At 37.7% G+C, this 21,945-nt stretch overlaps 1 protein-coding gene across 3 annotated transcripts in view; it reads left to right on the forward strand.

Annotated features, from left to right (window-relative positions):
• The window catches only part of FRMPD4 (FERM and PDZ domain containing 4), a gene marked incomplete at both ends in the record, with an annotated part of 883,159 nt that overhangs the window by 664,542 nt on the left and 196,672 nt on the right, over positions 1–21,945 (forward strand). For all 3 annotated transcript variants that reach the window (XM_080718734.1, XM_080718732.1, XM_080718733.1), the window contains one exon: positions 7,694–7,810. In XM_080718734.1, the coding sequence (XP_080574860.1) occupies positions 7,694–7,810 (117 nt within the window). The remainder of the gene's footprint in view (positions 1–7,693; positions 7,811–21,945) is intronic.

The following is a 21,945-nucleotide window of genomic DNA, read 5'->3' on the forward strand; positions in this document are numbered from 1 at the left end:
AATAACCCATGGAAGTCTCTTAAACAGTGCCTGCCTAACAGCCGTTTCTAGACGAATGCTTTCCCCTCCACACACATGTTCTCCCCCACCTAAAAGGATACAGCTACAATTTATATACCTAAAATTCTGTGCCAGGACCATCATGTACCTTGACAAAAGTCAGAAGTCTAATTGAAGGTAGGGCTGCATCTGACTTTAGTAGCAACTCCTAGGTGTGATGTTTGGGTAGTCTAGATACATGACCCAGACCTTTAGGACATCTACAGTCTGTCATAGGATTGCACACAAAAAGAGGCTTAAATGTGTATATATAAACTTGTGGAAAGAAAACCATTTAGCCTAGATTTAATTCTCCTAGCAATTCTCCCTGATACCTAGTCAGAAAACATAACTAATTTAGAAGGCTGTGAAAGGTTTGTGCTGAAACTCACAGAAGTATAGTCACACAGTTTCACTGTGTAGGTTGATAAATTGTGTAAAAAAGCAGATTAAAATAATCAGAAAATGATTACAATTTATTGTTAAATATACATTCAAGGACTAGAGATGTAGCTCAGTGGTTGAATATTTTCCTACCATGAACAAGATAACAAGATCCTGTGTCCAATCTCCTGTATATATATATTGTGTTTTGTGTATAATATAATATGTATGATATAATATTAATATATTGTTTATTTTATAATATATAAAATATATAATCTATAACACACACATATATAATACATACACACATATGTCTTCTTCCATAATTAAACTCTTGATTGATAATATATTTCTGCTTGATGAAAATAATTTTGTAATGAATATATCATTAATATAATTTTTGGTGCATTGTAATTGTTACATCTGAATGAGGTGTAAAGTGATAGGAACACACATTCACATAGTACTTGGTGTGTTTCCCTCTGGATCCTGCGTCTGCTCTAAGTATTTTAAATAGTTTTTAACTGCTTCCTTTTCCTCCTTTACTGTATTTTTTCTATCCTTCTTGACATAGAAGAAATAACATCTTAAAAATACTTGGTGAGATGAATGTTTTGTCTGTATGGCTTTTAAATTATATTCATCCGATTAACATAGCTTTCCTCTCATGCTCTCATGCAAAAATCTGCTAATAATGGGGTCATAGAATAGAAAGCTGTCACCCCTTGTATGAGATCAAAATGCTTTGACTATTGTACTGAAGCCTATTTATAGGAGAAAGTTACTTTCTGAGGTAGAAGAGAATGCAATGTAATTCAGAACGTGTGCGTATGTGTGTGTGTGTGTGTGTGTGTGTGTGTGTGTGTGTGTGTGTCCAGAATGATTGAACCAAAAGCCCTTGTCAGTCAGTTCTTTACTTATTCACAGGGTCAAGAAATTCTGCAGGATAGGTTTTCTTGGGGTCATGCCAAGGACCCCTCTCTACCTACAGTGGAACACACCAAGCCAGACACCGAAGGTTTGTGGATGTCACCAAAATTTGGAGCTTTTAAAATCTTCTGGAATAAACCGGGCGTGGTGGCACACGCTTGTAATCCCTGCACTTGGGAGGCGGAGACAGGAGGAACATGCAGGTTCGAAGCCAGCTGCACTGGTGTAAGAGACCCTGTTTCCAAATAAAAATATAAAAATAGGTCTGGGAGTATAACCCAGATGTATAAGGGCCTCCAGGAACCCCAGTACCACCAATAAATAAATAAATAAATAAATAAATAAATAAATAAATAAATAATAAAATCTTCTGGAACAATCTTCTTGTGTTTATCTTTCTTGCTTCCTCTTTACTCCCTTTACCTTAACCCAGATTGCATATCAACCCAGAAGATATCTTGAATACCATCTGCTTACAGATGCACAGTAATGATGGAAGATGTCTTGAGGTATCTGTAGGGTGTCAGGTATTATAACCCAACCACCCTTTAGAGAAAAACCAATAAGACAGTGCTTTCCGTTTTGTAATACCATCTGTAATGCTATATAACCTTGGGCAATTCTGAAAATAGTCTGAGTCCAAAGAAATAAGAATGATCAAATTCTGGGCCATGTTTTATTTTGTTGGATGCATATAGTGTCATTCAAAGTCAGGGATGAATAATTGAATAGAAGTAGCTTTGTTTTTCTCATATCTGAAATGAACATAATAACTCACTTCTGAACACCAATTCTCAGAGGATACAGTTTAATTCTCACTACCAGTCCTATAATATTATTACCAAGTCTATAAGGAACCCTTTATGTTAGTGTCACTCTGAATGATGATGCACTTTGAGTGATGTGGAGTTTGGAATAGGAAACCAAAGGGTTCGGTCTTGGACACGCTTCTATCTAGTTTTTAAGCCTAGCAGGAGTCTTGTGAGGCTATTTTGGAAGAGCTGTCACCCGCTCCCCATATTACTAAGCTTGGCAGAATCTGTGCAAAACCCAGTGTCTGTGGAAATATCTAGTCTCCCTTCCAAGTTGATTGCTGTGCCTGTAAAGAAAGTTATCTATTCTTTCCATTCTCTCTCAGTCTCAGTTTCATGTTTAAAAGAGAAATAATAATACCTTAGCAGGAACCCTGTTGAATGGTGAGGCAGGCCTGAGAGTACCAAAAGCAAGTACGGATGTAAGCTGTTAGGTCAAATGCAAATGTTACTCTCATTACAGTTACAACTACCACTCACAACACAACATACCACTTGATGAGACTGTCATAAACGAGTCGAGCATTATACTTTAGGGCTTTGCATATCACATTCATCTGCAGAGCATCACTGTGAGCTGGATGTTATTATTTCCATTATACACATAAAACTAAAACCCAGAAAGGCCAAGCTATTAAGTGGCAGATCTGGTATTTTAACTCATTCTATCTGATATAAAGACATGTTGTTCTTACCATAATTGGGCTGTAAGCAGGAACATTGAGCCTACTTTATTTTTTGTTTTCAACTAATATTTGAGTACCTACTGTATGTCAGTTACTGTGCTAAACATTATGCAGTTATTATCACCCTACTCTCTCACAACAGTCCTCTGGGCTAAGCAGCATTCTTCCCTCTTGGCCTTAATTCCATTTTGGCTGGATTGTTCTTTTTATATAAAGGAGTGTCTTCTGCACTGTAGGATGTTTATCAGCATCTCTGGCCTCTACCCACTAGGTCATGGAAGCACACACCCCTCTTTCCCTAAGAAAGACAACCAAAACTGTCTCCAGACATTGCTAAGTGTCTTCTGGTGACAAGGTCACCCCTAAATGAGAAACATGCAGTTAGAATAATCCTACTTCAGAGGTCATAAAAATAATGTACAGAGAGATTAATTTTCCAGGGTCACAAGTCTAGTAAGTGGCAGAGTTTAAATCTCTGACATCTCTGACTCAGGACAATGAAACCTGACCTCAAATTCCTTCTCCCCTAGAACATTCTTTTTTTTTTTTTTTGATGCTGACTTGTTTCTAAGGAAACTTGTGTCTCCACAGAGGCCTGCAGGTGGTTTGTAAGACCCTACATATCCAAGGGTGGATTGGCCATTATGATGTGGTCCAGGGTTTAGAAGTTGGCACATGGAAATCAAGGAATGTTTCCACCAAGAGTATCAACACAAATACTTCTGCAACCATTTACCCTCCCCTTCATAGCTGCTCTCATTTCATATAAAGTATGAAGATCTTTTTTGCCCAGGATGGTTTCAGTCTGCTGCAAACAATAGATGAGCAAAGCATAAAGTTGCACACCAGTTCAGTCAGTGATTGGGAGTTTCTGGAGTGATTTAAATAGCTCTAACAATGTAGGTCGCTATTTTTAAGGCTGAGCTAAGTGTTTGAAAGTGGTTCACGCAGCCATGATCTCAGATAGAAGTTGCAGAACATGGGAATTGCAAAGACTGTCAAGGCCTTGTCCAAAAAAAGTGGAAAGAGATCTTCTGTATACTGGATCACAGAGTTTGGATTTCTTATTTGTTGTCAAAACTTTCTGATATTTCCTTCTGCCTTGACAATAGCTATACTCATCAATCTCTATACTTATGCGAAAGTTTGACTTTTTGGTTTATCCTCTTCCTGCCCTGAACCTGCCAGATTGGAAAATAATTGATGCCTGAGCCTTTTGCCCTCTTTATGTTCTAAAGATAGATTAAAGCCATTTATACTTGTGCAAACATTCAAAGTCCTATGTTATTTTCATTTATAGATATTTACTTAACCAAGACTTTATTTTGTGGTAGGTATCATAGAAAGTTTTTTTTTTTTTACAAAACTCAGTATTCTCCCAGATGAAGCATGGATCCTATTATTACTATTTTACAGTCCTGAGGAGGTTAGAAAACATAAGCAGCTCAAGGACATGGAAAATAAATGTCAGAGCCCAGATTAAAGAGAGTCTGGCCAAACCTGGTGCCTCTCAAACTTGTGTGGGCATCGGCATTGCCAAATATTATGTAAATACAAAAAATACAATATTGTATAAAATACTAAGGCCAGACATGCTTGTGCATGCCTGTAATCTTCGTACTTGGAATGCTGAAACAACAGGATCACAGGTTTGAGGTCAGGCTTAACAATTTAGCAAGACCTATAACAACTTAGCAAGACCCAGTTTCAAAATAAAAAAAAAATTATGATTTCAATGATGCAATTGTGCCCCTTAGCAGCATTGAGCTGAGGGTCATGGCTGGGGTCCTACTTAAAAACTTTGTGCTGGTGGTCAAGAGGTAGTCAACAGGAATCTTGAGAACAAGAAGTCCTCGGATGAGAAAATTAAGAGCTCATTCAAAGAGGAAAATTTTTGCAATGGCCTCAGCCCCGGGAAAGATGCCCAGAAACTCAGAATGGACTCTTTCTGAAATGGACAGAAAAAGGGCATGCATCTCACATTGGCCAAGAGGCTTGGCATTTTTGCCCAAAATGAGGAGTTTTGTACCAGAGAGTGTCATAATAGAAATGCTTGATCCATCTTATGGGATTGAATATAATTTCCATATCAGAAGGGATGCTAAGGCAAAACATCTGTTTTTACAAGAATTGGCCATGCTACTCCTCTTTATTCTGGATAGGAAAGGTTGTGTCTTTTAGCAGCAATGGGATGGGGGCATTTGGTAGTATTGGAGAGTTTGGTGTGCCCCCAGAGGTAATAGCAGGGAAAGGAAGCCCCTGGAACATTTCCCCAGTAAACAGAAAAGAAACCATCAGCTTCCAAAGCTGGATTTCGTTAGTACTAGATTTCTGGTCATCATACTGCATAGAAGCAAGAGCCTAACCCTTCCACAATTATGGCCTAAGGGCTAAATTTTTTTCAAGACTGTTATGGATAGATAGTTAAAATGGCATTACTTCTTTCAATTTTCAAAATTCTACTAATCCCTGTTATACCCATGCATTTTATGTCAACACATTAATAGGCATACCTGTCTGATCTTAATTATTCAGTTATTTGTTTTATATTAGCTGATGGACCTTGACATGGCCTAAGCCAATTAGTATTTGTGTGGTTCTCCAGCATTAGCATTTCATTTGGTGCTTTATGAGAAAAAGCTTTATTTAAAAAAACATCTTGCTTAACTGTTGTTCACTGCTTCCAGAACATACTGTACAGGACAGAATGTCGTGTTTAATAAAATTCAGGCTTCCTCCAGCCTGTTATTATAATGCTTTATTTTACATGTGAATTATATTAGAGAGCTTGTGTCTTTCCTTTAGTAACTAAGGTTTCTTAGAGGAAAAAGGATTGAAAGAAAAGAAAGACAGTTTATTTGTTCTTAGTAAGTTAGTTCCCTCCTAGGGCAATTACCTTTCCAACACAGTACTTAATTTAGGAATCCAGAATAAATTGGTGTGTCCATGACGTAGGCCTCCTTTTGCTCCCAAGAATATTCTGTGTGCCACTCCTGACTGTACTCTTGCTTTTGGAAAAAGTTTTAATAACACAAAAGACTGAATTCATACCTCTAAGATCTTGCTTTATTGACACTCCAATAGAAAACATTCCAAATGTACTCTCTGCTGCTGTGGAGAAAATGTTGTGGTGTGTTTGGTTTGTTTTAGCAGTACCTCAGGGTGGCAAATTCATGTGTTCTCTCCCTGCAGGCAAGCAGCACATTTTTTTAATCACTAGAGGAAATTGCCCTTGCTGAGCTTTATGCAAGCAAGAGGAAAAAAAGAGGTAGCCATGTCTTTTCATAGTCGGTGGTGAAAAATAATTTTGTGGTGGCATTCTAAATTTACCAGACTTGTTTTAAATTTGTGAACACTTTTCATCACCTCACATTTTGAGGGAGGTAGGAAGTTAAAGAAGAGCAACAAGGGTGGTAAAAATCATGCAAAATACTTCCTCTGTAGAAAACTGAAAGGAAATGAGCTTGTTTCTCTTGAGAAGTTTTGGTCATGGTCAGGTGGCTGTGTTTCAGAGGGCAAGGGGCAAGAGTTAGCCAGTGTCATGCTGACTTAAACATCTCTCCTCCTCACAGAATGCTGGGGAGCCCTGGCTTGGGTATTTGCTATGGAAGGGCAGCAGGCTGCAGGAAAGCTATCATATAAGATCATGCAAGTTGCACCTGGTACCACAGGGCCCAGCCCAGGAGGCAGGTGACAACTACAATCTATCATCTCCTGCCACTAGGCCAGAGCGCTTGCTCTACTCATCTGGCCAGAGAGGGTTTCTTTCCTGTTGTAAAGGGATCTTGGACACCTACTGAAAAACTGGTTGTGAGTCCAGAAATATCATCACTGTTTTCTCCCTGCCTGCTTTTCTGGTCCTGATCTGGGATTTGATACCACCAGAAGGATCTTACAGGCTATCCAGTGAGGAACATCTCCTGAAGCTAAAGAACTGAGTGATGAGGGATATTGATTGATTCTAAAACAGCATTGCTTTCTTCTTTACAAAAGCATGGGTAAGCTTCTAAAGAACTCTTGGGAATTCATGGGAATACAGGAATTTCTGCAGGTTCTGGGTAGAGGAGGCCATGCTAGGATTCAGTGATGCTCCAGAAACAGTTCTTAGGATTGTGATTAGGAACCTGGTGTCCAGGACTGTCATAACTGCTCATCATAAGAAGTTCCCTTTTTCACTTGCTTTTGAAAAGACAAACTGATTGAAAGTTCTCTTTATCCTACTCTCATTTTATTGGAGTCAAATTTAAGTTATGGACTGAGATTTTTGTAAAAGATAATGTATGGGTTTATTTATTTATTTATTGCAACTTGAGATCGATAATTTGTCCAGTTTGCCTACAGTGGGGTTAATAGGAGTCAACATTTTATATTTTGGTCACAGGAATCCAGATAACTGAAGCTTGAGGGGTTTTCTTCAGAGCATAAAAACAGTAATTTATTTTCACATGCATTTATTTCTATTCCTTTGCCCAAACTGTTCTTGTGTTTGGCCTCAGGAATGTCTAGTGTGATAGAAACTCTGCAGAACTTTTGTTCCAAATTGTCTTGTGTGTCCTCGGGAAAGATATTTAATCTTACTGGTTCATCCATTGCTTCCTTATCGGTTTTAAATATCTAAGTGGGCTTTGTAGCCCCTCTGTAGAAACTGAATGAGACAATACATTAAAATACCTAGCTTAACACTTCACGTGAAAACACTCTTTACAATTATTCATTTAATTCCTGAGGATACAGCCCACAAGTTAGAGAAGCAGATCAGGTCCTGTTCTGCATTTTGTCTCGGAAGATATGTTCAGGAGTCAGGTATACTAATGTTTTGTTTTGGTTTGGTTTTCTCAGCCACAGGACGAAGTCCTCAGGCTGGCCGCCTCCCTCAGGAACCTGGGGCTTGAACCAGGTGCCGCCCTATGGATGGGAGATGATGACAAGCCGAGATGGGCGAGACTACTTCATCAGGTGGGTTAAAAAGATGGCATGAACGGTGAAACGCTTGGCTAACTAATGGACTGCTCCAGTTTGGATTTGCTTAGTAGAATGAAGGCTTAACGTAGAAACTCATGGGCATTTAATATCCTATAGATGCCTTGCTTTTCTCTTGGGCAGCTGCGTAGCATGAAAATCCTGGCTCAAATGAGAGTGAGAGTATTCAGCATTGAATATTAGGTCAATATATTTATCATCCAAGGTGAATAACTAAATTTGAACACCAGAATACTATCATTTAGTATGTTCTCTAGAAATGGTCAAACTAAGACTGCTATCACAAGTTCTGTAGCTAGAAAATCCAGCTAAATGTGTTTTCTGTGTTTTATTATAAATTTCCTATACTAACATTGGTTTGGTTTTGGGATTTTTGTGGTACTTTTTAACATTTGGATTAAGTGCACATATATCTATATCTATACATCTATATGTATACCTATATATCATGAAATTTACCATTTTAGGCACTTTAGGTGTATAATTTATTGGCATGCGGTACATCTACAGTATTATGCAATTACTTAACACTGTTTATTTTCAGCACTTTTTCATTTTCCACTACAGAATTGTGATATCCATTAAACAATAACTACCCAGTCTTTCCACCTCCTACGTCTTAGTAATTTCTGTTCTACTTTATATCTCTATGAATATGCCTATTATATCTACTTCATTTAAGTAGAATCATACAATATCTGTTCTTTGAGTCTAGTTTACTTCATTTCTCATAATGATTTCAAGGCTTATTCATGTCTTGACACATGTTAGAATTGCTCTCCGCTTTAAGGCTGAGTCGTATTCCATTGTAGGGGTGGACTGTATTTTGTTTATTCATCTGATAAAGGACATTTAGATTGTTCCTTCTTGTGGCTATTGTGAATAGTGGTGCTATGAACATTGGTGTCCATGGATTTATTTGAGGTGTTTGGAGTGTTGCTCAGTAGTAGAATGCCTGCTGAGCATGTACAAGACCGTGGGAGTTCCATCCCCAGCAATACACACACCACCATACCACACTACACCGTACTGTACCACACCACACCTGTATCTATTTGGTGATTATTTTCAGTTTATACCTAGGAGTAGAATTGTTGGGTCATATAAAAGTTGTGAGTGAAAGTTAAATTCTATGTTTAACTTTTCAAAGAACTGCAAAAAATTTTTCAGAGTGGCTGGGATGCTTCTTTTTCTAATTTTATGAGAAGAGTGTTTATATTGCATTCCTCCAAGTGGCAAGTCTTAAGCCTGCTGTTTTCTCCAGCTTAAGTGAAATATTCTTAATTATAAGAAATTTAGTGAAATACATTTGAAATCAGGAAGTTTAGTGAGGTCAAGCCCAACTGTAATTGAGCAGATATTGGAGAGCAGGAGGAAGAAATCTTTCCCCAATACAGGCTTCATTCTTTGTTACAGCCAACCTGACTGGGGCCTGACTAACAAATATAGGATCACCATGAAGTGGAGAATCATTTTTGTAAAAATATCTCTCCAGATTGTTTTGAGAAAATTTGGTCATTTGTTTTTTTTTTTATTGGTGCATTATATTCATACAACTTATTGGGGTAAAAAACTTGTGTGTATAAACATGTACTCCCTTAGCCCACCCAAACCCCAAGTGAGCACTGTTGGAGGACCCAAAATACACATGAGTGTTGTGAATAGTTTTCCAGTCTCTACAGCTCCCTTTTTCCCCCTTTCCCAGAATTGCCATGGAAGGAAAAGACTTCCCCTCTTCAGAGCACAGTTGCTGTCTGGGGTCTACCAGGGGAAGATCCAAGTTCCTCTAGAACATGAACTATTCCAGAGAGCATGTGAAAAGTGGACTTCTGGCTCTTGAAGGCTGTCCTAAAGATGTATCCACAGAAAAACTAGGATGAAATTAGTATTTAGAACAGAGTCTCCCAGAAACATCAGAGATTGATAGAAAGGCCAGTAGTTAGACTCACACTCTATATTTTTGGTTAATTTTTCACAGTTTGCCCAGGTCGCTTCTGCTGTTATTAAGACCACTTTTTAAATTTTTTTTGGTACTGGGGACTGAATCCAGGGACATTCTACCTCTGAGCTATACCCAAGCCCTATTTTTTTATTTAATTTTTGTGATACTGGGGATTGAACCCAATGGTATTCTACCTCCAAGCTACACCCCCAGCCTTACTTTTTATTCTTTATTTTGAAATAGCTTCTCACCAAGTTGCAGAAGGCCTCACTAAGTAGCTGAGGCTGGCTGAGAACCTGTGATCCTCCTATCTCAGTCTTCCAAACACTGGAATTACAAGCATGTGCCACCATGTCCAGCTTTCCTCAGACCCATTTTATTTTTTTATTTTGAAACAGGGTCTTATTACATTGTCAAGGAACCTTGATAAATTGCTGAGGCTAGCTTCAAATCTGTAATCCTCCTGTCTCCATCTCCCAAGTACTAGAATTACAGGCATGTACCACCATGCCTGGCAATGACAATATCTATTTCTTAACATGTGTATGTATTTATGCAGTTGACTCAGTTAAGATTACCTAAATTCTGTCACTCAAAACAAGAAACATTTTCACCAAAAAATATAATTTTAAGACATTAATTATGAATGTATGTCACAGACTTCTGTGATTAACATGGATTTTTCTGACTGGATTTGGCTTCCAGTACATTCTAGGCCATTCTTTGAAATAGATAGAGTCCCAAGCTGAGATCAACTGTTTAGAGGTTATTGGAATTCTGGCTGACTCTACTTTTGTGGTTATCAGTAGCATCATTAATATTTTTAAGAACAGACTGGATGTCAGTTTAACATTTATACTAGCCTAACACCAGCTGTTAAAACACAAGAGTAAATCTGCAGTGAATACTAAATGACAAAGTTCAAAACCAAAGTCACTAATGTCATTTTTCCAAATCAGTGGTTTCTTATTACATTAAAAGTAAGTTTCTGCAGTCCTCCCAGAAAGTTTTAAGATTTCAAGAACAGTCCTTCTTTGGAAAATTGTTTGTTCTTACTCTATCACTAATGAGTTTTATAAATAATGAGAATCATTCTTACTTGTTTTTTTACCTACTAAGTAATGTCCATTTCAAAGAGATGCTTTAATTATCAGTTTCTGGGGAGCTCAGAGTATAGAGTAGTATAGAGTATTTTTGTACTCATTAGTTTTACAAGTTAAAAGGACAATTTGAAAACTAATCTATGGCTAGTAATTAGGATCTTTTCATTTAATTTTTACTCTTTTATATATTACTTTGAGAGATAATAGTTTTTTTGCCTTATCTTCAGATGTAAATGATACCTATATAAGATAATTGTTTCGATGGAGGCACAACTCTTTTCTGAGTAGTGGGCAAAGCTAGGGGAGAAATCACGCTTCCTGTGTTCAGATTTAGTCTAATAGTTAAATAATTAGACAATTATATCATTATGGGTTGTTCAGAACATGGCCCAGGGTGGTTCAAAATGTGTTCAAATTTTATCTCCCCCATCCCAATTATATATTTATTTTTATATTTATTTATTTTTAAATTTTCTTTTTGTGGTACTAGGGATGGAACCCAGAGGCAATCTACCTCTAAGCTACAACCCTAGCTCTATTCTTTATTCTTTATTCTGAAGCAGGTTCTCACTGAGTTGCAAAGGGCCTCACTAAGTAGCTGAGGCTGGCCAAGAACCATGATCCTCCAGTCTCAGGCTGCCAAATGCTGGGATTACAAGCATGCGCCACCACGCCCAGCCCACTCCCAATTATTTAGAGCTATGTAACCTGTTTTATTTTCCTTACTTCTTCTGCCCCTCCCCTCTTTCATCTTTCTTATCTTTCTTTCCTTTGGTTTTATCAATCAAGAAGATTAAAAACTTCAAGGATACATGCATATTACTGTAAATTTGTATAATATTCTGTAGTTTGCTAACCAGTGGTTCTCTACCTTGGCTACACACTGAGATAGTTTGAGGATCTGTAAAATAATGCTGAAGACTAGGTCTGGAATGGAGCCTTGGAATCAAGTTTCAGAAGCAACCTGAGTGATTCTAATTTCCAGCTATGGTTGCTTCTCCTGAAGCAATTCTCTACATGTGATCTCATCCACTTGATTTCAGTGCAAGAATGAATATCCCCATTTTCCAGATAATAAAACTAAGAGTCAGTCTAATCAAATGGCAGTCCCAGAATCACACACATGTGCCAAATTACAGTCTACATTGTTTGTTCAGCTACACTAGATTCTCCATTAAGAAAGGACAGCTTTTGTTGGTATGCTTAGTGAAATATGAATTCTTTTTTGAAGGAATAGGGAACACTGTTTAAGAAATACCACAGGTACAAACCAAAAGTCTCAGTTATTGTTAACATTTAAGAGAAAAATAAGAGCATGAAAAAGGAGGTAGATGGTAAAAAAAGAAACTACAAGAAAAGGAGTCCCAGGAAGGGTGAAAAATGCTTAATAAGGGAGAAAGGAATAGAAAGAGAAATGAAGAGAAACAAAGTAAGATATTCTGAGATTATTATAACAACATCAGTGAATAAAAAGTGTTGGTGTTGATGAGGGTAGATAGATATAAAGTTGTTGATATAAACATGGATATATATGCGGATTAGAATATACATATTAATAGAGATATAAAGTGGTATATATCTATACAGATATAGTTGTATATAGAATATAGATCTAAATTATATAGTTAAGTGACCATAGAACTATGTTAACCCAAGAGAATTCTGGTTCATAGATACCATTCTGAAATTATTTATAAATAGTATTTCTTTTGGTTCTCATAGTGCAGTTTGGTATGCATGCATATCAGTATCACTCCGAACTATATTATATGAGACTACACTGTACCAATGAAATTATATTAAAGAGAAAAAAGTGTTCTGGTTAGACAAAAGAAGATAAGTCAATTTATATATCACACTGCCAAAGATACAGACATTCTTTTCTTTTCCCTGTTATTTTTTTTTTGTACTGGGGATTGAATCTAGAGCCATTCTATCTATGAGCTACACCCCCATACCTTCTGTACATCAAAACAAGGTCTGAGACTGATCTGAATCCTAAGATCCTTCTATCCTAGCCTCCCCAATACTATGATTACAGGTGTGTTCTATTACACCTGGCTAACAAAAATTCTTATAACACATAAGTTTTCATCTAATCTTGACAGATGTCCCGTGAAGTAGTAGTTATGGCATATAGAGAACTAAGGTTCACAGTTCAGATGAATGTTTGTACCCCCATATTTAGACTCTAAGGCCTGAGTGCATTTCACTCTCTTGTGGAGTTTAATCTATACTAAGCCTCTTATATTCTATAGCTTTGATTCTATCCTCTGGAGTTAATCCTCATTCCTATTAACGTGTGCTCTGCTCAGCTCCACCTGTTCCCACCATACCCTCCCATCTCAGCATCCTTAGATCGTGGCTTGATCAACCTAGTCATGTGCTTTTCATAAAACCTCTCCTTGGACATACACATAATTTATTGAGCACCATTAAATACTGAAGACACTAAGGTAAGTAAGACAGGTTCCTATTTTTAAGGATCTCAGGATGCAATGGAAGTGATAATTACAATAATACACTACATTTTAGATATAATGGAGCCCCCAATGAAACTTATTCTAATATATTTAGAGGGGTAGCCAAGGTGTTTAGAAATGAAGGTCATTGCCCCAGACCTCACACTGCAGAGAGGCCAACCATAAATCTTGACTAATTAATGTCTATTTTAATCTCTTTCAAAATATAAAATATGCAGTGGGGCATGGTGGTGCACACTTGTAATCTCAGTATTTGGGAGGCCGAGACTAAAGGATTGCAGTTTGCAGATAGCCTCAGCTACTTAGTGAGGTCTTCCGCAACTTAATGAGACCCTGTTTCAAAATAAAGAATAAAAAATAGGGCAGGGAGTGTAGCTCAGAGGTCGAATGCCTCTGAGTTCCATCCCCAGACCTGTATCCTGTATGTGTGTGTGTGTATATATATATATATATATATATATATATATATATATATATATGTGTGTGTGTGTGTGTGTGTGTGTGTGTATTATATATATTATATATGTATATATGTATATATAATATATATTATATATATAATGTATATATAATTATGCTTAATAGAGAATATGGTGCATCATGTGTTATTTTCTTCTAGTTTTTAATTAATAGAGTAAGAATGTACTAGTTTAACTGTAGGTGCAGGAGAGTTAATATGAAAAAGATTTGATTCCTAAATCTGAAACTGTGGGCATTTTTTGTAGATAGATTGAAAATATAAAACATGAACAAAATAAGGCCAGGTGTGGGAGACTGAAATAGGAGGATCATAAATTCACAGACAGCCTCAGCAAGGAAGTAAGACTCTCAGCAACCCAGTGATACCCTTTTTTAAATACACAAACATGTATGTGAGAGGGAAAATGCCCCTGAGTTCCATCCCTCGTGCTACACCTACACATGCATATGCACACATATTACACTAGGAAAAAAAATGTTATTAGCAAGCAAGAGGGAGAGTTTTTATGAACCAAGTTGAAACAGGAAACTAGAGGGTCATCTTCAAACTACATGGCATGATTTTTCAAGTTCATATTTGAGAGGCTTGTTTTCTTCCTGGCCGGCTGACTTTCTGGACACCCTCACCCTGTATATATAAAAATTATCCCTGGATATGTATTAGATAAGACATGCCATTCTATTATTCTACTAGCAATTCCCATGGTGGGCAATTAAAGTGAGCTACTATCTCCTTAATGCAGAAGAATTCAATTTTGAAACCTGAATAGTGGAGATTAGTAATGAGATGTGGAAACTTCCACTTTGTTCTCCAATATGGACTTAGCCCAACATGGAAATAGTTAAGCCATTCCCATCTGCCATTCTATTCACTGGTCAATGTGAAATGTATTTTTGGCTCATCTATCTCCAGAAGAGAATAATCTGAATAAATACAAGTAGTTCATGTGTTCTCCGCCCTTTCTTATCAACTGCAGCAGAAGACAGTCAAGTCAAGGTGATAGGATTCTGTCACGTTGGAAATTAGAAATAGAAAAACCTTACCTTATCCTTCTGTGTGAGTGCTAAAGCATTTCCTCTACAAAATTTACCTGGTCTAAACCCACAACTGTCAAAGAGAGAAGAAGTAGTTGATCATTTTTAAACATTATTTGGTAGTTCTGCAACTATTCTTTGAGAAAATTTCCTCCAAAATTTTTAGGATCATTTGGTGGATTATCTATTTCTCTTTGATGAATTCCCTTCAAGTTTTCTCTCTGTAAAAAAAAAGTACCAAGAAGAGTTGAGGTTATTTTTGTTTCTTTGTTTTTGTTTTTGTTTCTCAGTGATGGTACTGGGGATCGAACCCAGGGACATTCTACCTCTAAGCTATACTTCTAGCTATACCTCTTCTGTATATCTATGTATGGATAGAGATAGAGATAGAGAGATATAGAGATATATTAAACATGGTCTCACTAAATTACTGAGGCTAGTCTTGAGCCTTTGATCCTGATGTCTCAGCCTCTCAAGTACTAGGAACATAGGCATGTGTCACTACACCCAGCTATATTTTAAAGTTAGATGTATTGAAGTTACATGTGCATAATGTGGTTGTGTCCCATTCCCTGTGATATTTTTGTATTTGAAGAAAATGTCAATTTCCTACTTTATGAAGCCTACATTTTGAATTCACACTCAACAAAGGACAAATGTATCTGAGAGATTATACAAGTTTTTGTCCTTTGTTTCTGGTAATAAAATACTAGAGGCCTAAACAGAAATAAAGTTCTCCCCATGAAGGAAATAAGAGAGTTCTATTGGTTGATTGCTCTATTATTATCTGAATTTTTAAATACCCAAAGAGTTAAGACCTAGCATTTTGTTAGAGAATAGGCAGTTTATTTCTTTTTTTGTTTGTTGGATTTTTTTTGCTTGCTTGTTTTGGTGACTTTACTAAAAATTTAATAAATAAAATAATTACTTCCAAGCATACACAATGATTTCTGCATAAAAAATAAATGATCGCCTCATTTGCAGGCATGGTTGCACATGCCTATAATCCCACTTCTTTGGAAACTGAGACAAGAGGATCACAAGTCGGACAGCCTAGACAGTGCAGTGAGACTCTCAGCAACCTAGTGAGACTCTGTTTCAAAACGAAGTGAAATGAAGACCAGGGATGTAGTTCAGAAGTAGACTATCCTTGGGCTCAATCTCCAGTACCCCCCCCAAAAAAAAAATGCCTCCTGACAAGAGCAAATGGAATTCAGTTCAACCAGTTCCTTAGGAGCTCAAGCATCCCATCAAAGAGAGGGAGGTATATTATAATTTTGGAATCAGGGGAACAAAGTAAACATGATAATAAGGTCACATGACATGACAGGTAATTATGTCAGTCAATGCAAATGCTTCCCAGGCTGAACATTAGGGGCTGTTTATTCCCTTCATTGTAGCAGATTTGTTTTCTTTTGAATCTGACAAAGCACCTATTTGCTGAGTTAATAATTGTTGCTCCCAGCTGGAGGGTAAGTTTGCTGAGCCATGGAAGTGCTTTAACAGGAAAGCTCTAAAATGGCATTGTCATTCCAGATCTAATCTGACGTACAGCACAAGGAGTTGTGTTAGGCAGACTTTGGGATCCAAGGCCATTTCATTTTTCTCATGCATTTCTTCTTAAAACATTGCTGGTCACTTAATGTGGCCTTCTCTGGAGGACAAATGCCTAAAACAGTCAGCTTATTTGTCCAGCAGGCCAAAGATCTGATGGGATTTTAATCATTTCAAGTTCCTTGGGCCACTTGACTACAACAGAGATGAGACATGTGCATTTGGCCTGAGCTGTGGACATCAGGTTAGTTCCTGCTCTGGGTCACCTCTTCTCCTATGCTGGATGTAGCCCTGGGGATGTATGTGAGGTGGGTCATAGAGTCCATTTGGGATCACAAGGCTGGCCCACCTGTGAAAAAAGGAAGCACCTGGAGGACCAGGTTTCCATCACAGCCTGTAATTGAAATACTACCTTGGGGCTGCCTGCCACCCTTGATTCTATTGTGTCCCCTTTGGACCTCTTCTTTTTGCATTGAGCCAACCCTTGCAGAGAGCAATTTTGATGTCATTGCCTAAGGCTGGGGCACAGGCAGAAATTCTAGCCTGTGCCAAATGCCAAGTGAGAGATGTGGATGTTGTTACTGGCAAGTAAATTGGCTGAACTTATGAGGGCACAGAATCAACTTTTGTGGCAGGTGTCTTTCCGATATTATTTGTCCTCCTGCTTAAAAGAAGAAAGAGAGTAACAGAAAGGAGGGCTGGTGACAGAAGTACTTTCCTCTGTTCCAGCAAAAGGTGGGAGGCACCAGTTCATGCCAAGCCCTTATTCTGTAGCTCCTTTCAAAGCTTGAATAAAGCCTTGTTATCAATGGCTGATTTCTGGCCAAAAAGCCTCTTCAGTTGCAAGGATGATGAGAAGTGGCAGTCCTTTTTGTGCCAGTGAACACTCAGATCAGTCTGAGTCAAGAGTAGCCATGTCAAACAGGTGCAGGGAGCATGCCCATCAGCTGCTTCAGGAGCACACTCTCAAGTAAAGCTTGTCCGATGTTAAAGAATGGTATTGAACGTACAGGAATGACTATGTAATTCTTGAGTTAGGTAATTTTCTCATTTTAAATGAGAGTACACATTCCTTGCTCAAAATCAGGACAAAAATGTTGGTAAATATACCAAAATACAAAGCACTTTCCTTTTTTTCTGTGTCCTCCTGACATGTAATAGATTTTTTATTTGCTATTTAATGTCATTCTAATTTAAAGTTTGGGGTAGCATGAATTTTACCGCTTATCTTTATATGTAGAAATGCAAGTTATAGATACATATGTAAGAGCATTTTAATTTATCTGCAGACACTGAAACTACATAATTTGTAGTTCAGAGCTCATGAATGTAAATGTCTTTCTTTCTACCCCAAATAGTAAAAATTATGCACAAAACTCACAACTAATTTTCCTAAATTATACCTCTGTTCTGGTACTGAGGATTGAAACTAGGAGAACTCTGATTTCAAGCTATACCTCCACCCCCTTTTATTGTTTATTTTGAAACAGGGTCTCACTGAGTTACCAAGAGTCTTGCTGAGTTGGTGAGGCTAGCTTCAATCCTGTGATCCTCCTGTCTCAGCCTCCCAAGTATTGGGATTACAGGTGTGTGCCACAGCATCACATCCAGAAAGATTGTATTGATGTGTGTTCGTGTGTGTGTGTGTGTGTGTGTGTGTGTGTGTGTGTGTGTGTTAGGCATACTATACCCCTGGCCCTATTTAGTTATCTTAGTTTTGAAACAGGGTCTTACTAAATTATTGAGGGCCTTATTAGGTTGCTAAAGCTCTCCTTGAACCTGAGATCCTCCTGTTTCAGCCTCCCAGGTACTGAGATTAAAATTGTATGTCTTAATATAAGCACATTCTATGAACATTCTTTTCCCTTTTTTTCCCGATGAGTAAAGAAGAACTGAAAGGACAAGCAACTCTGGGTCATCCTTTCTTTGTCTTTCTTTTGCATTTTCAGTATAAGTGATTGGCCAATACAAAATAGCATTTTAGTTAAAAAGATCATGTCAGGATTCCCCAGTTGTTCATGACTGTTAGAAGTCCACATGTTGCTGGGCGTGGTGGCGCACGCTTGTAATCCCCGCGCTTGGGAGGCTGAGACAGGAGGATCGCACAGGTTCGAAGCCAGCCTCAGCTACTTAGTGAGGCTCTCAGCAACTTAGTGAGACCCTGTTTCCAAATAAAATATAAAAAAAGGTCTGGGAGTATAGCCTGGAGGTAGAAAGCCTCTGGGTTTCACCCTCAGTACCACCAAAAAGAAAAAAAAAATTAGAAGTCCACATGTTAAAACCCATTTTTTCTTCAATCCTCATGTCTTGACTTAAAAAAAAATTCACTGTCCATAGGCCTTCTCAGAAAAGACCTAGGAAAGAGAAAATAAATGTTTTAGCTACTGATCACCTCAGAAAGTATTCTTCATGCCTGTTAAGAATGTTTGTTTGTTTTTTTTTCACTCAAAAGATACACATTTTTTCCATGTACCCTCTCCACTCTTAGTTCTTCATTCCAGGCCAGCAAACCTCTTTTGTAACAGTCACATCCTAAATATTCAAGGCTTTGAATTCCATGTGATCTGTATTATGACCCAACATAATATATAGTATTAACACAGTCATAGGAAATACATAAGTGAATGGATATAGAGATGTTCCAATAAAACTTTACTTACAAAAACAGACCAGCGGCCAAATTTGACCTGCGGACCATAGTGGTTTGCTGACTCCTGCTCTAGAGCATCATGTGTTTAATCCTGTTCTCATGGTTTTAATTACCTGATGAATTTTCAAAACCCTCCCAAGAAATGTAGAGCTACCATATGTTTTATATTTGAAAGGAACTAGGGCAGAGACTGATAAAATGAGCTAAAAATGAACCTCAAAATCCTGGGTTGTCCTACTTGTTGCTGGAAAGCTCTATGATGTGTCTTCTCTGGGCATGTAGTTATTACATAGCTCTGACCCCTATGACCTACCTTCAAAGGGTATTCTAGGAACAATATTGTCAAAATCCATCAGAAAAGTAGAACTTTTAATATAAAAGCACCATGACTCTCCACATCCTTTGGGCAGATGCTCAGGTGGAGAGGTTTTGTTGATCATAGGATTTGCAGTTGCTCTCCACCACCAATCAGCACCTCTGTGGGAGGATATGGGGGGCAGGAAATGATAGCAAGGGGGCAGCCCATCCACAATTGAATGCCATAGTCTAGTGCAAATAATTATTAGGGAGGTGAAAATTACATAGCAACTTCCTCTTACTAATAATGTTCCACAGAGAAACAGCCCCATTGTACTTTCAAGGAGTTAATTGTCCATCATGTTTTGAAGAAATCCAGCTTATTAGCCTCATGACATTTTATAAACCTGCTGCATAAAAGTCCCCAACTCATTTCTGATGTTCTTTTCTCTTAGCTTTCAGAATGCTGTACCCTTTTCTTTTGCTCCAAGCTCATGGGAGGTTCCCTCTCCAGTTTCTCTAGCTATTTTTCTTTTTCTTTATTTTTAGCTCAACATTTAAACCCTACTTTCTCATGTTATCAACCTCAGATATCCACTTAAAACCCAAGGAAAATGGTAAAGGCCTCTGAGTAGAAATAGTTTGAGGCCTTCTCTTATATTATTTTTTTTTGTTTTATTGGTGCACTATAGTCTTACATCATAATGTGGATCATGTTGACAATGGTATATATTCACACAGTACTTGGTGCCCTTCCCCTCACCCCACTTCTCCTTTCCCTCCCTCCCAATACTCAGTGTCCACGTTAACAATGTTATATTCACATGCATACACATATTTGAATGTAGCTCCTCCATTTATCAACCTCAGCCTACTTCCTCTCCTACCCTTCTATTCTAGCTTTGCTGTGGTTTCCCCTCCATTATCTGGAGTCCCTCTGGTATCCCTAATACTCCCTAGTTTGAGTATATTAGAGAAAACACATGTCCTTCTCTTTCTGTGATTGGCTAATCTCACTTAACATAATGTTCTCCAGATCTTTCCATCTTCTTGTGAATGACATGATTTTGTTCTTCTCTATTGCTGAGTAGAATTCCATTGTGTGTATTTCCCATAATTTTTCAGTCCATTCATCTGTTGATGGAGACCTAGGTTGGTTCCATCTATTGGCTATTGTGAATTGTGCTGCTATGAACATGGGTATGCATATACTACTGTAGTTCTCTGGTTTCAACCTTTTGGGAAAGAAAAATTTGTTATGAGTGCACTGTAGTTGTATATCATAATGAAATTCAGAGAGAGACAGATATGCACACAGGAATTGGTGAGCCTCCCCCATTTGGTTTTGTTCCAAAATTTAGTAGAGTGTCATGACTATTCACCTACAGACAATAAAGGAGATTAGTGAGGACTGGTTTGTAATACCTAGAATTTTGTCTTGACAATAGCAAGTGTTCAATAAGTATTTGTTGAATAGATGGTTGCATGGGTATATGTGTGAACTGATGGATAGATGGATGAGTAGGCCTATTTCTGGAATATTTTATTCAGTATGTTGTTAGGGGAAATGCTGATACACAAATCAGTGAGGAAAAATTATCTCTCCTTAATGAAAAGATTATCCTACCAGAATTTAAGCATTTAAGTAAAGATTATATTTCATAATAAGACCCCAAAGGTTCATCAATGCCTCATCACTGATTCATATATTAGTGTGGCTGTTTATCAAATTCCAAAATTCAAGATGTAATGAAGGTGCCTTTCCAGGGGTTGTCTGATTAAAGTGTACTCCAGCAACAAGTTGCATAGAATAATAAAGCACAGTAATGAGAGTATAAACACTTGTGCTGGGATTTCTGCTCTTTTCCAGTAAAGTTAAATACTGGACAGATATAGGAACCTACATTAATGTACTTTTAGTGTATTCATTCATTTTTTATTCTTTATAGAATTTAAATTATAAAAACTTAAAGAGACCATAAGTCTCTTAATGGATACAATGTAGAAAGATATGATTTATGCTTGTCATGGTGGTACACAACTGTAATCCAAGCTACTTAGGAGGCTAAAGCAGGAGGATCACAAGTTCCAGGACAACCTGAACAACTTATTCAGACCCTGTTCCAAAATAATTTTTAAAATAATTTTTAATATTTTATTTGGACATGGATCCTATGACAATGGCATACACTAACACAGTACTTGCTGCCCTCCCCTCCCCGCTTCCCCTTCCTCCCCCTCCCAACAATGAGTGTGCAGGTTGACCATGCCACATTCACCCTTATACACATATTTGAATGTATCTCCTCCATTAATCAACCTCAGCCTTCTTCCTCTCCTACCCTTCCTTTCTAGCTTTGGTGAGGTTTCTCCTCCATTATCTGGAGTTTCTCTGGTATCCCTAATACTCCCTAGTTTGGGGATGTAGCCCAGTGCTTAAGTGGTTCAAGCTCCAGTACCAAAAATGTAATTTGTGACATCTATACATAAATCAATGGAAGTGGAGATATATCTGAGTAGAGTTTTTATATGCAATTGAAAAATTAAGTTGTTATTAATTTAAAATA

Source organism: Muscardinus avellanarius (assembly GCF_963383645.1).
Source record: "Muscardinus avellanarius genome assembly, chromosome: X".
In the NCBI taxonomy this organism is placed as follows: Eukaryota; Metazoa; Chordata; class Mammalia; order Rodentia; family Gliridae; genus Muscardinus; species Muscardinus avellanarius.